We start from the raw sequence: 13,148 nt of genomic DNA on the forward strand, positions 1-13,148 counted from the left end.
TCTAGAGGTAGGAAATGGCATGTGTGAGACACTGTAAGGAAACCATCTGACCAGAGGGGAGCATATTTGAGGGTTAGTAAGACATGGAGTCAAGAAAAATCAGATACTACAGTACCTGACAAAACCAAATACAAATACAAAGTGCAGGGGCATGAGAGGCTCAATGCATTTTATCTAATGTTATTAAATATGATAATGAAATAAAGATATTTTGTAGCTTTTTGATTAGTGAAGGTTGTGAATGGAGAGTGTTGGTAAAATTCTTGTGGGAGGCCTCAGATGTCCATTGATTCGTTGGAGAGACCAGCCAGGAAGCTGAAGGTATGGACTAGATCATCTCGTGATGGAAAAGAAGGAGCAGCTCTCAGCACTTTCTCAAATAATGAAACATGAAGGAATATTTGAATATAAGGAATGGAGAACAGTATTAGTCAAAAGCCCAGATATTTTAGCCTATGTTACTGGAAAAAAACCCTGTAGGGCCCTGAGAAAGGGGACATGCTAAGAAAGAAAAACCTTACTATGGATAAGAAGGTAAGTTCCCTCTTAGACTTGTTTTAGAAGTGCCAGCAAGCCATGTGAGTATTGTTATCTTTATAACATTAGTGTTATAATTCTATATGGACACTTATTATGAATATACCTTTAAATATTTGGATTTAAATATTAGGATTATTTCGAATTTTAATGCCTCTTGACTTTATGGCAGAGTAAAGAGAAACTTATGAGGCAACAAAAATGACTTAAAATGTACAAACCCTTTACTGATGTAGATGAACACCATTCTGTTACCATATAACCCTTTTCTGACTGGGTTTTAAGATCAATCAGCAAATAGTCATTGAACTTGGTGAGCTAAGCACTGTACTAGGTGCTGAGGATACAGCGCTGAGATCCTGCCCTCATAGAGCTTAGAGCTTAGCAAGATCAACACTCTAAAATATTTCCTGACACCAGAAACTGTGAAAGGTAAAGAACTATCAGTCATTAAATGCTCAGATATTCTAATAGGAATTGGAATGCAGTTTGGGAGTAAAAAAAAAAAGTATTTTAAATAGATTTAATATTAAGGCTTCATTTTGGGTTTTATTAGTCTAATATTTCTATGAGTGTGTGTGTATTAATAATTCAACTAAAGATCATGTAACAATGATCCTTAATAAATCATGGTGTCCTCACAAGAAAAGATATTGATTGGTGCAGCTTATATATCTATTTTAGATTCTTTGTGGCTCTATCATTAAAATCTTTAGTTGATATGAGAATTATCATATGATAATATTGTTTATTTCTGGGCCACTTTCTCACCATCTTCAAATCAAATTAGAAGATGGAATATGTCATATATAAATCCTTTCTGTCACTTCTATTCGATATTTTAGACATTAGGGACTATTTTGTTGAAGCTTGGCATTCTTTCCAGAAGTAACATTCTGAATTCTATCTTTAAATGGACTGGACAAACAATTAAGAAATATTCCTGCACTAACTAGAAATCCGTGAAAGCCATGGGGAGGCAGTATATGCCAAGATATCAAGGGGAAAACACTATACTTTTATTTTCAGTTACAACATTATTTGGTTAAATGCAGTTTTAACATCAATAATAGTAGATACAGGAGCATCTGAAAGAGTAGATGTATTTCATGCAGATGAGAGTAGCGTCAATCTTATCATTCTTGCAATATCGAAACAATCTCCAGTGAACTTGGTTTGGAGCCGGTTCAGTGGAGATTGTTTCAGCACTGAAGGAATGAGGAACTAGAACCTTCTTGTAAGATGAGCCATAATAATCTGAGTCTGCTCCTGGTCTGGTTCATATTTGAGCATGGAGTTTTTGACGATGAATTTTTCTAGCAGTAGCTGAACGTTTCAGTGACTTTCTTCTGAAAATAGCATATACATCAGGGCATTCTGTTATATACATATGGATATATAACAGATATGTTGATATAGACATATATCATATATTTATATATAATTATGTATAATGTATATAATTATATATGCTTATTTATATATGTGATTATATGTAAAATTATATATAGGATTCCAATTATGGAATTACCACTGCTTATAAACAACACATATATAAATTTCATGAAGTTCATAAGGCACATGAAGCTTCTTGTTGATGATTTCATACAAATAAAAATCATGAGTGAGGTGGTATCATTTTCAGCAATAAAGCAGTGCATTAGAAGCAGTAGGGATAGATAAAATTACCAAGCAATGGAAAAACTTAAAAAATATTCTACTTGTCATGTGTTATATTCATACTATACGTCTGAGAGATGTAAATAAGTATATGATTTTCGCTCACATGAAGGTAGAAATGAGACATGAAGGGCATACAGTTTTTCTGAATGAAGATCGGTGTTCAATGTTTTGCACACAAGCCCTCTCCCATGAATCTTCCAAAATAAAACAAAACAAAAAAACCAACCTCTTAATTGTTGTCCTATGTAGCAGTTTAGCGGCCATATACATGACGTCACTCCTCAAGTTTCAAGTCAATGGCGCCACACATACGACCACCAAGCTGCCACCAACAGCTGTAGTCTGCAGCTGAAACACCGCTGGTTCTTTCGGGGAACAGACACTTTGGGCGCCTCCCTGGTGCCGGGCGCTGTTCTAGGTTCTGAAGAGTCCACCGTGAACCAGCCGGCAAGGCCCCTGCCCTCAGGGAGCTTACAGTCTAGGAGGCTCCGGCCCGCTAATCGCGGAGCCCAGAGGGACGCGATCGGATTGGAATGGTCGGGTGCTCAAGGAATTCCTACTTTGCTGGAAGACGATCAGCCTACTTTTGCGCTCCAGGTGGTTTCCAGAAGTACAGAGACAGCACAGTTTCAGAGCTGCTCTGTGCAGAACCTGGAGAAACGGCCTGTCTCTGCAAGGGGTCGAACCCAAGGAACGTGGGGCCCATGTGACAGCTGAAGGGAGAGGCTCCTAAGGGCTGCCCCAGACTGAACTGCTCCAAAAGGGATACGAATCCAGGGTCCGCCAGCTGATACAACCCACAGGATTCCCACGTCACCACCCTTGATAACAATAATGTATGGGCAAGAATCATTGGCAGTCTTCAGTTACTTATACTTCTCAAAGTAACTAAGGGTAAAATAGAACAATGCTTATTCTTACTAACGTCCATTCACTCATGCCAAAGACATTCCTCCACGTTTCAGCACCCTTGATGAACAGAGCTTAGAATAATTTTCTTTTACTTACATTCATAAAGATTAGGAGTATGAAGCACCAGCGAGGGAATGGGAGTGGGATCTGCATCTTTGCTTTTGAAGTCGATTTTTTAATTTCTAGAAAAATATAAAAAAAAAAGACATTTAAATGAATACAGCTTTAATGTCGAGTATAGTCTTTCTTTCTCTTGTCTTTCTATTGGACTTGAAGTGGATCAATGTCCCAGGACGCCCTATGTAAAATCCATGTCAGGAGCGTGTGCTTGTGGCTGGCCTGTGCCGTTGCCCTTCCTGTCGGCCAGGAAAGATTGTTGTCTGGCTGTTGTCTAAAGTCCTCTTTAAGTTATTCTGGAGCCGCCTGTACATATCAAGACCAAAATAAAGAATTCAGAGAAATCAAGAGCAGTCAATGTGGACTTCAGTTAACATGCGGCATCAATAGATCTGCTGAAAATTTCAATGGAAACATCCATGAAGAAGTCACCTCACTGGGCATGAACAAATAAAATCTGTGGCTTGTAGAGGATTAATAGTCCTTGATTATAATTTCATAGAGCTGGGTTAACAATAGATAACTGTAATAAAATGTGGCTCAAGGGCTTCAGGTAAAAGAGTAAGAAAAGGTGGCTCTATTTCTAGCTTTAAGACTACCTAAATATGTTAGTCTAATGAAACTTAGTCTTGAGTAAGTCACAATACCCTCTGGGACTCAGTTTTTTCATCTTCTAATTGGAACAATTGGACTAGGTTCCTTCCAGCCTTGGGACCCATAATTCTGTTATGGGGAATTTTAAATAAAGCAATATCATGAGGTGTGCCCAATGGATATTTGTTGAATGAATGAATGAAAATTTTTTTAAATAAAATAATTTAATAGTCATTAACTACGTATCTTGGGAACTTTAATTCTGACAGAGTGAATGGAGTGGAAATCACATACTGATCATCCTAATCACACTGATGCACATTTACAACACCCCCAAACAGAATGAGCTGCCATATAGAAAGTGAATATTCTTGCTTGTGGTTTTCATAGTGAAAAAAAAATTGAGCAGCTGTCACCACTCATCACCTCCACTTTACAGACACAAAAACAGTACAAACAATATTAAAAGTCACACAGGTAATATATAGTAGCAAGTATAAGCTGGGGACATGAGAGTAGCCAGGCTTTCCCAAAGGAGCTTTAATCAGTCTTTTGAGAAAAGCTGGAAATAATACTGCAGTTTTCATATGTTGCATCAAATTCCTCATCTCTAAGCCTGGACCAAAAGAACTGGGGAAACTCCAGAGTGTTAATTGTGAGAGCAACAAGATTCTTTTTGGAGAAGGGGTTGGAGAAGACCAATCCTAGAGTCAGGGACAGTCAAGGAGCTGGAGCCTGGGGACTTGGGGAAGGCTTTACAGAGGAGATGACATGGAGCAGAGAACAGAAAGATAGGTGTAAAAATATGCAAGGTGAAAAAAATATGTATGTATGTTGCCTAGGAACATAAATAGATGTAATCTTAAAAATCATGGAAATAATAACTAGAAATTTTAGAATACCAAGCAACAGTTGCCTCTGAGTGGGAAGGGAATGGAGTGAGGGTGGTAAAGGATTTGTAGGGTACTATTAAGGATCTTCTTAAAGTCAAAATTGTTGGAGGCCTGGTATGGCCGGGCATCATGCTATTTACCTTCGCAACAGCCCTCTGTGGTACACGGCATCTTCATTTTATCTAGGAAGAAACTACATCCCAGGGAGACTCAGTCTTATTCAAAGTCTTCCTTCCATTTAGAGACAGAATCTAAATTCAAACCTAAGTTTTTCTGACTCTACAGCCCACGTTTTCACTTTCCGAGTACCTTAGGGTGGTTCCCTCATTTTAGAAAAGCACTTCTTTTGTTTTATGATACCAGAATTTGTTAACAAGAAAAGTTATTCAGAACCTTATAAAGGGACTTTTACAACTTAGATGAAATCAATGACCATTTGGTGAATAAAAACATGGGGGAAGCCTTCTGCTTAACTTCTGCTTAATTAAATCCAGCTGGAGATCCTAAAATATTTAAGATAATTATATTTTTGATAGTGCGAATTACTATGACTTATACAGACCATCTGAAGAGCCTAATTAAAAAGCAGTGCTTGTTCAGGGAGGAAGAGGCTCTTCAGTGGCTCTTAACAAGCAGCATGGGGTCTGGTGGCATCTGCCCCTCACACCAGCAGGAGGATCAGCCAATTCCCTGGAAAATTATCTGGTTCTAAATAGCACTCATCAGGTTTTTTCCCCTCGATAAATGGAAACACTGACATAATTTATGAAAACTGACTTTCCTTCTAAGGTATGATGACTGTCCTTAGGAACTGGCATCCAATTAATAAGCAGTAGAGCCTGCTAAGTAAGAAACAAAATATTTAAGGCAAACCAGAGGCCCCATGAAGGCCAGGGGTGACCTCAGCACTAACCACATGTCCATTTCCAAATCCAGACACAGAGCTGCTGCAGGAGGCTGCTGCTCCCCCACAGTGCTCTGTGCTCCCCGCGAAGCCAGAGGTGGGCCTTCACCTGCGAATGAATCCTGACTCCCCCTCCGGGCCCTGTGCTTCTAGGATGGTCTCCAAGGAGGACTGGCTTCAGAGAAAACTGGGATAAGAGCAATCCCCAAGCAGAGGTTTCAAATGAGCCTCAGAGGATGTGGCAAGAAAAAAAAAAAGATTTTCAAGGAAGTTCAAGCTAATTTTTTATGTTAATAAATGTTAGAATGATAAAAATCTTTTTAACATCTACTTCTCAGAGAAAAAGTATATATATTTTTTATTTGTTAGGATACTCTGTTGAATACAATATAGAACCACTGTTTTCTCATGCAACAGCTGGTTTAAAAAGATATTTCTTCTGTTTTTGTATTTCGAGTTGTTCTCATGTTTTACTCTTAAAATTTCTATATATGTTTTGAAAGGTAATATTTTCTACAATATCGGTGGTTGTTTTTTGTTGTTGTTTTTAGTGAAACCTCTTAAACGTTCCACATGGCATCGTGAAGTGATCAATCTAGGTTTGAATCCCCGTGATGGCATTTATGAGCTGTGTGACCTTGGGAAAGTCAACCAATCTCTCTGAGGCTCCATTTTCGTTTGAAAAATAAGGATCATAATGCCCGTCTTCCAGTATTAATGTGAACTCCCACGGGGTTGGATTCATAAACATTTGACATGCAATAAGCATTCAGCATGTAGACACTTATTTTATTGTGACCTGGGAATGTTCTATTTCTCTTTGAGAATAAACTATAATTTAAGACTGTGGTCTCTAGAAGGCCTAATAGGTCAGGGAAAGGACTCAGATATAGTCAGGGAAGTAGAAAGTCCTTAGAATGCTTAAAGAATTAAGACAATAACCTTTATCTTTTGTTCAATAAGACTATTAGAAGAGTTTCGCACACTTATGGGATAGCTTTTGTGCATTCTTGTTTTTTCCTTTCCTGACCAAATTTAAAATTTTGCACATTAACAAAAAGTTCTGTGCATATATGAACTATCCTCTACACCACCTCTTGTCATTATAAATATAAAGAATAATCTTCATTGGGATCTTAAAATTATTCTGCTTTTAAACTAGCCTTTTTAAAATAATATAAAATAATACACTGAAGCTATTTGGCCAGATTTTTTCCTATGTCTTGAGAATAGCCTTACCAGCTTAAAAAGTGGTATCTCACTGACACTGTCTGAAGAAAAAAGTTAGCAAATAACAATAATAATGGTGATAATAATATCTAATATTATTAGCATTGACTGTGTATTCACAGTGCTCAAAGTGCTTTATATAAGCTGCCTCATTTAATTTTCACCTTTATTTTACAGTCTACCCTCTAATGTCTTCAATTTTTCACCCAACTATTTTCTGGGTAAATGTCACGTGTCTTCAACAAGACTGGGAGCTCTTTGGGGACAGGACTCATTCTATTCGCCTTGGTAACCTCAGCTAGTGCTTAGCAGAGCACCTTGGGGGAAAAAAATACTTCACAATTCCAACAAAGGGGCAAAACATCCCCTTTAATTGCTTTCTTAAACCTAAAGATTCTTCCTGTATTTTAAAGTCTAAGTCATAATAGTGAAATAAAACTTAGGTAATATTAAGAAGTTTCCAGTGAGTAGATATTAAAAATCCAATATCTGGTTCTAATATATAAACATTTGATAATTAGGCAGGCTTCCTTTTAAAGTAGTAAGTTTCTGAGATCTCAAATCTAACAAATGTGCATATTACTGCCTAAAAATTTTTTTATAATGGATGCCCATAATTTATAGAAATTTATTCTAGATAAAAATGTATAACTCTAAGACTCTCTTATTATCTCACTCTATAATTACATTTCCTATTTCCATACTTAATACTTTCATCATAGAGGTAACAATCACTCATTAAATAAAATGAGGAAGTATATACAGAAGGAAAAGAACATTGGCTACAGCCCCATGACCCCAACACAACCGCCTCCTATATTTTGGTTTACTTTTTCCAATATTTTGTACATATATCTATAATTTTCTCTTCCAAGTTATAATCAAGTTAAACTTGTACCTCATGTATTTTGTTTATTAATTTTATTTCTGCCTGAGGAGAAAAATGCTTTCCAGTACTAAGTAAGCAAGTCTAATTTCAAGTTGCCCCGTAAACTTACTGATCATGTTACTTGTGTTCTCTTTTCACAAGGAGCCCACATATGCAGTTGAGTCTCACAGAATTATCAAAATAATAGACTTAGAAAGAAAAATAAATAAAAATGAAAATAATGTATGTGTATGTGCATAATTTTTATAAATATCTGTATCTTTAACTTGTCTCTAAGTAGATAATGAGACCCACACGCAATAAAATATGCTTTAAAGTGAAGTTTTGTGTCCCTTTGGTTTCTACTATAAAATTGAAATTTTTAGGATGAGTCATGTCACCTCTGCTAGCATCTCTTCATCTCTAAAAATAAAAGGCTAATATAAATATTTACCTTATAAGGTTGTTTGAAGAATTAAAGGAATTAATGTATGCAATATACTTAGAGAAGTGCCTTCTTCTCTCTGAAATTAATAAAGATATATTTTTTAAAAAGTACATATTTATATTTAAATTTTATATCTAAATATTGTCTATCCGTTTCTCTATTTGCAGGATGTGCTCAAAATCTTCATATAGTTTTCAGCTTTAATCACTTCCAAACTATAAATGCTACAAACTTATAAAATATCACTTGAAATTTAATTACTTAAATTTATTTTTTACACTGACTTACTTTTGTGATGTTTGAATAATGTTTTATTTAAATGTTTTTATATCCTCTGATTAAAGATGACAAATACCTGAAGTAGGTAGTCAAAAAATGACTGAGTGGATCTCCAAAGTAAGTGTCCAAAAAACTCTGCCTACTTCAAAATGTTGTCTAGGAAGAGCTTTGCAGATAAGCTTTTGAAACAAAACAATGGCCCACAGCTATGGCAAAAGAGGAGCACAACCAACAGAAGCATTTTCTGGAGGGCAGAATTCTGTGCTACTTCATGTCGGTGCGATGTTGTGGTAGAAGAAATGCTACCTTCAGGGTTAAAACAATTCAAGCTGAAGCATTTTTAGAGAAAACAGACCTGCTCAGTCTTTTGGGGTTTTTTGCTTTTTATTTTTTTTACAGAGATGAAGTGTTTGTAATTCATTGCCTCAAAGTGTGAGCATTTAAAACTTAATTTAGTAAGCTTATTACAGAAACATATGCATCCAATGGCTTATTTGAGGTTCCAGAGCATAAGATGCCATTGTCTATGGCTCAGAAATATTAGTCGTTTTTCATCATAGCCTAAAACTGCTCAGTAAATGCTCTGATACCTCTGATTGGTCCAAAAGTTAAGTCTATGTTTAAATAAATCCTGTACGCTAATAACAAAGATTTACACCAACCTCCACACTGGCAGGTCCACCTCTAGACTGTGCAAGCCTCTGCACCACCAGAGACTTGCGCGGTGTTTGGTCCAAAGTACACACTCAATGATGTTTGGAAAATTGCTATGAAATTCAAATTTGTATGATATAATATAAATAAGCTCTAAAACATTATTCTCCATTTAAATATATCAAAATTGATTATTTTATTTGAAATGTAATATAATTTTTAAAGGCTTTAAAATAATTAAAATGATATCTTACTCGTATTTAGCATTTATTTATTTATTTATTTATTTATTTATTTATTTATTTATTTTCATAGTTAGCTTTTAAAGAACAAATTAAACACATAGGAAAAGCCACAGTGAAATTTCCTAAAATCAGAGATCCGTAATACCAATGTTCTATTTTGTCCCAAAATACTTGAATAAGGCTTCTGATTTACCATCACTCAAGTTGCTAATTTAGCCTGAAACTGATATATGTATAGTACTTAACCACTTTTAGTGGAGATTTTGTGAAAGAGGAATGTTTGGCTTTCTTTCCATAGGAAACCTTGGTCTTCCATTTCTCTTGGCATAATGCTGTGTTCTATAGCTGTAAGCACTATCCTGAAATATGATTACTGAAAAATTAATTTATTTTCATGCCTGTGACATGGATGGTTGAATTGATTAAAGACTTAAATTTGACAAGTGAACATAGGATAGAGATATAAGTATGTATTTCATATAGTTTCAAAGTAAAGCAACAGTTCAAAGAACCACAAAGTCTGCATATTTGATACTATGATTTTTCATTTATTTTTAAATCACTTATCCCATAAATGCCAGGTATCTTTTCATTTGTTGCTTTTATTTCTTTTAATGTCATGTTTGAATGTCTTGTATCTGAGACTTATATACCTTTTATTAAAATGTAGGGCCAAGGCACAGTTCCAACCACAGTTCAAACAGAGCACCAGGCATTAGTATTTGTTGAATGAGTAAATGAACAAAAAGTGACCAAAGTTTCAGCAAAGTTGGTGATTACTAATCTAAAATACAGTAGTTATTGCAAAGGTAGTACAATATAATTAATATTAATATATGTGAAGGCAAAAATTGCCCTCTGCATTTTAGATTAACACTTTAATTTACACTCCTCCCCTTGTGATAGCAAAAGCCTCACGAACCTCACTGTTGCTACATTTCTATGTGTAAAACAGAGTTCTTTTTCTGTCTCTATGATTACTCCTGTTCCATAGCATGGCCTCTCACGTAAATTGGTTAACCAAGTTGAGCACGGATATACTAATGAGTACTTAGACCGTTATTGATAGTTTAGAAAGTTAAGTTCTTAAAAGAGCTCTTTTCCATTAATAGTGTTCTCACATAATTATGGGGCACATCAACATAATTGTCCCTTATTATGGAACTGAGAAAATACAGTGAGAGATGACGTGATCCTCATAGGAAGTCAGCAGCAGACAGAGGTTGTGAATTTACAAATGAAAATATTCAGATTTTTGCTTAGTCTAAGCTATGACCAATTCTGTTCTTTCTAACAATGGTAGATGTAGATGTGTGCTCCCGAGAGTGGAAAAGACTCCCTCGACCTTTCCTGCCAGCTAGACCTATTTGAGGACTCAGCTGGTGGCCCAGTTGTTTGTTTGTTTTTCATTTTAGAAGCTGTATAGATTATGTCACTACAGACTTTATTTCCACCTTTTAATTTGACTTTAATGTCACACCGCACAAAAGGGTTGGCTCAATTTCATTTATTTGGATTAATGTAATGTATTAGACAGGAGGTCCATAATTTCCTTTACATAAAAAAAGTGCTTAAGATCATCTATAAGTGGAACATTTTAAAATTCATTAAAGATCTTTGACACGCTCTCTTATTAGCAAGGTTCCAGAGAGCACAGATGGCAATTAGTCACACAGGTGCCGATGTGATTAACTTCTTTGACTGGGGAGAGCAGCACCATCTATGAAAAGAGTCTGAAACTCCAGGAACAAGCCGTAATGGCAGAGGATATTCAAAGTACCCCCTTATCAATACTCCAGCTTTCTCAGATCTTTGTGTAAATCCTTTGCTCATTGATCAACACATTGTGCACATTAAACCTACAAATGTTATAGGTCAAATCTATCTCAGTAAAGCTGGGAGGGAGGGGGAATGAATTCTTTGTTCATTTTAGAGCTTTCAAAATGGCTCATTGATGGAAAAGCTAATCCTAGCAGGATAGATGGTCCTTTGAGCCAGTGGTTCTCCAAGTGAGGTCCCTGGACCAGTAGCATTGGCATCACTTGGGAACTTGTTAGAAATGCAAACTCTTTGGCCTCACCCCAGACCTTGTGAGCCTGAAACACTGTGGTGGTGATCCCAGGAATCAGTGGTATTACAAACAACCCAGAGGGCTCCCATGAGAGCTAAATTTTAAGGACTTCTGCTGTAAGCTACTTGGAGGTGCTCTCTAGAGAGAACACAGTGGAATATAAAAGTTAATGTATTATTATATCTAAATTATAAATTGTGTCATGGATAGAATGTTCAACTCTTATCTTTAATTTCTTCATTTTGAATTTATTAGAATTAGTGTATTTGAATTAATAACTCATTAACATAGCACTATTTGGATGCCAAATGTGATTTACTCTCTGAAGAAAAATCTGCTTTAGGCAATGGTGGAATGGAAATTATGGAGTATGGAAACCTAGGCGGAGTTGCTGTTAAAGTCTTTGCATACTGGCAGGGACCTGAGATGCTAAATTATCACCTTTGCTAAATATGCACCCATCTTGCATGCCGTATGACTTCAGGAATATCTCCTTCAATCATACATTGCCTTTACATATCACAAAATAGAGCTGAAATTCACAAACCACCTTATAAGATGGAGAAATCAGCAAATTACCAATCTAGGGAGGGAATATGAAAACTTCCTTTTTCTTGAATTGATTTTTATATACTCTTCAAAGCAATTTCAGAATTTCCTGGAAATATGAATATATGTTGTCATACAACTATATATACATTTTAAATCCTTATTTCTTTCATTATGGTCATTCTTTTCACAGTGACTTTAACAGGGAAAGCCACTACTAACTGAAGCTTTAGGATAATTGAAACAACCCAAAAGTTTGGTGGCCAAAGTCTTAATCAAAATCCAGCATGTAGCTAAAATTTTAATACAATACAATGAACTCATCATCAAGGAATTAATATCACATAAGTTGTTTTTAAATGATAGTTGAAGAATATTTAGTACACTGAGTAAGTCAACAAAGCTCCCAATGCGGCTAACATTCATACTAAGTTAAAAATGTCATTCTTTCTCAGATTAAAAAAAAAACCCACTTATACAAACTGTAAGAAGAATATGAGTTTTGTTAGTATGAACAGTACTGAATACTCTCAAATACGATCTATACATAGCCATGCAGAAATAACTGTCCTAATGGTGTGATCTGAATAAAAGAAAGTGATGGTAAAATCATCGAAGTTCTCATTACTTCAAAACTTCCTTCCTCAGTTCTGGGAAAGACACATACGAAGTCTACCTAAAGGCACGTGCAGCCCAGCTAGTGTGGCTCAGATGGTTGAGCACCATCCCATGCACCAGAGGGTCACCGGTTCGATTCCCGGTCAGGGCACATGCCCGGGTTGTGGGCTTGATCCCCAACAGGTGGCAGCCGATCAATGTTTCTCATCGATATTTCTCTCTCTCTCTTTCCCTCTCCTTTCCTCTCTCTGAAATCAATAAAAAAAATATTTAAAAAGAAATAAAGGCAAGTGCAGGTGCTATAATTAATAGCTATACCCACAAGCCCCAAGGAGATTATATCCGGTACCAGGAGGAGGGTTTAGCTCCAAGAGTGGGATGGTGACAGTCGCCTCCACTATGCACTTGTCGCCAATCTATCTTTATTAGCCCTTCTGCTGCATGTGCTGTTTGCTGGTCTCCTTTTGCCTTAGGCAGAGTAGAATCAGGTTCAGGAGACCAGGTTAAAAAAGGACCCCAAGCAGCAGAGGATGCAGCTTATTGACA

General features: G+C 36.2%; 1 protein-coding gene across 1 annotated transcript in view; it reads right to left on the minus strand.

Annotated features, from left to right (window-relative positions):
* CALCR (calcitonin receptor) overlaps positions 1–13,148 on the minus strand; it is an 89,133-nt gene that overhangs the window by 40,585 nt on the left and 35,400 nt on the right. Inside the window, exon 2 of the mRNA XM_016218912.2 lies at positions 3,229–3,314. Within this exon, the coding sequence (XP_016074398.1) occupies positions 3,229–3,314 (86 nt within the window). The remainder of the gene's footprint in view (positions 1–3,228; positions 3,315–13,148) is intronic.

The sequence above is a fragment of the Miniopterus natalensis genome, chromosome 10, assembly GCF_054644295.1.
Source record: "Miniopterus natalensis isolate mMinNat1 chromosome 10, mMinNat1.hap1, whole genome shotgun sequence".
NCBI lineage: Eukaryota > Metazoa > Chordata > Mammalia > Chiroptera > Miniopteridae > Miniopterus > Miniopterus natalensis.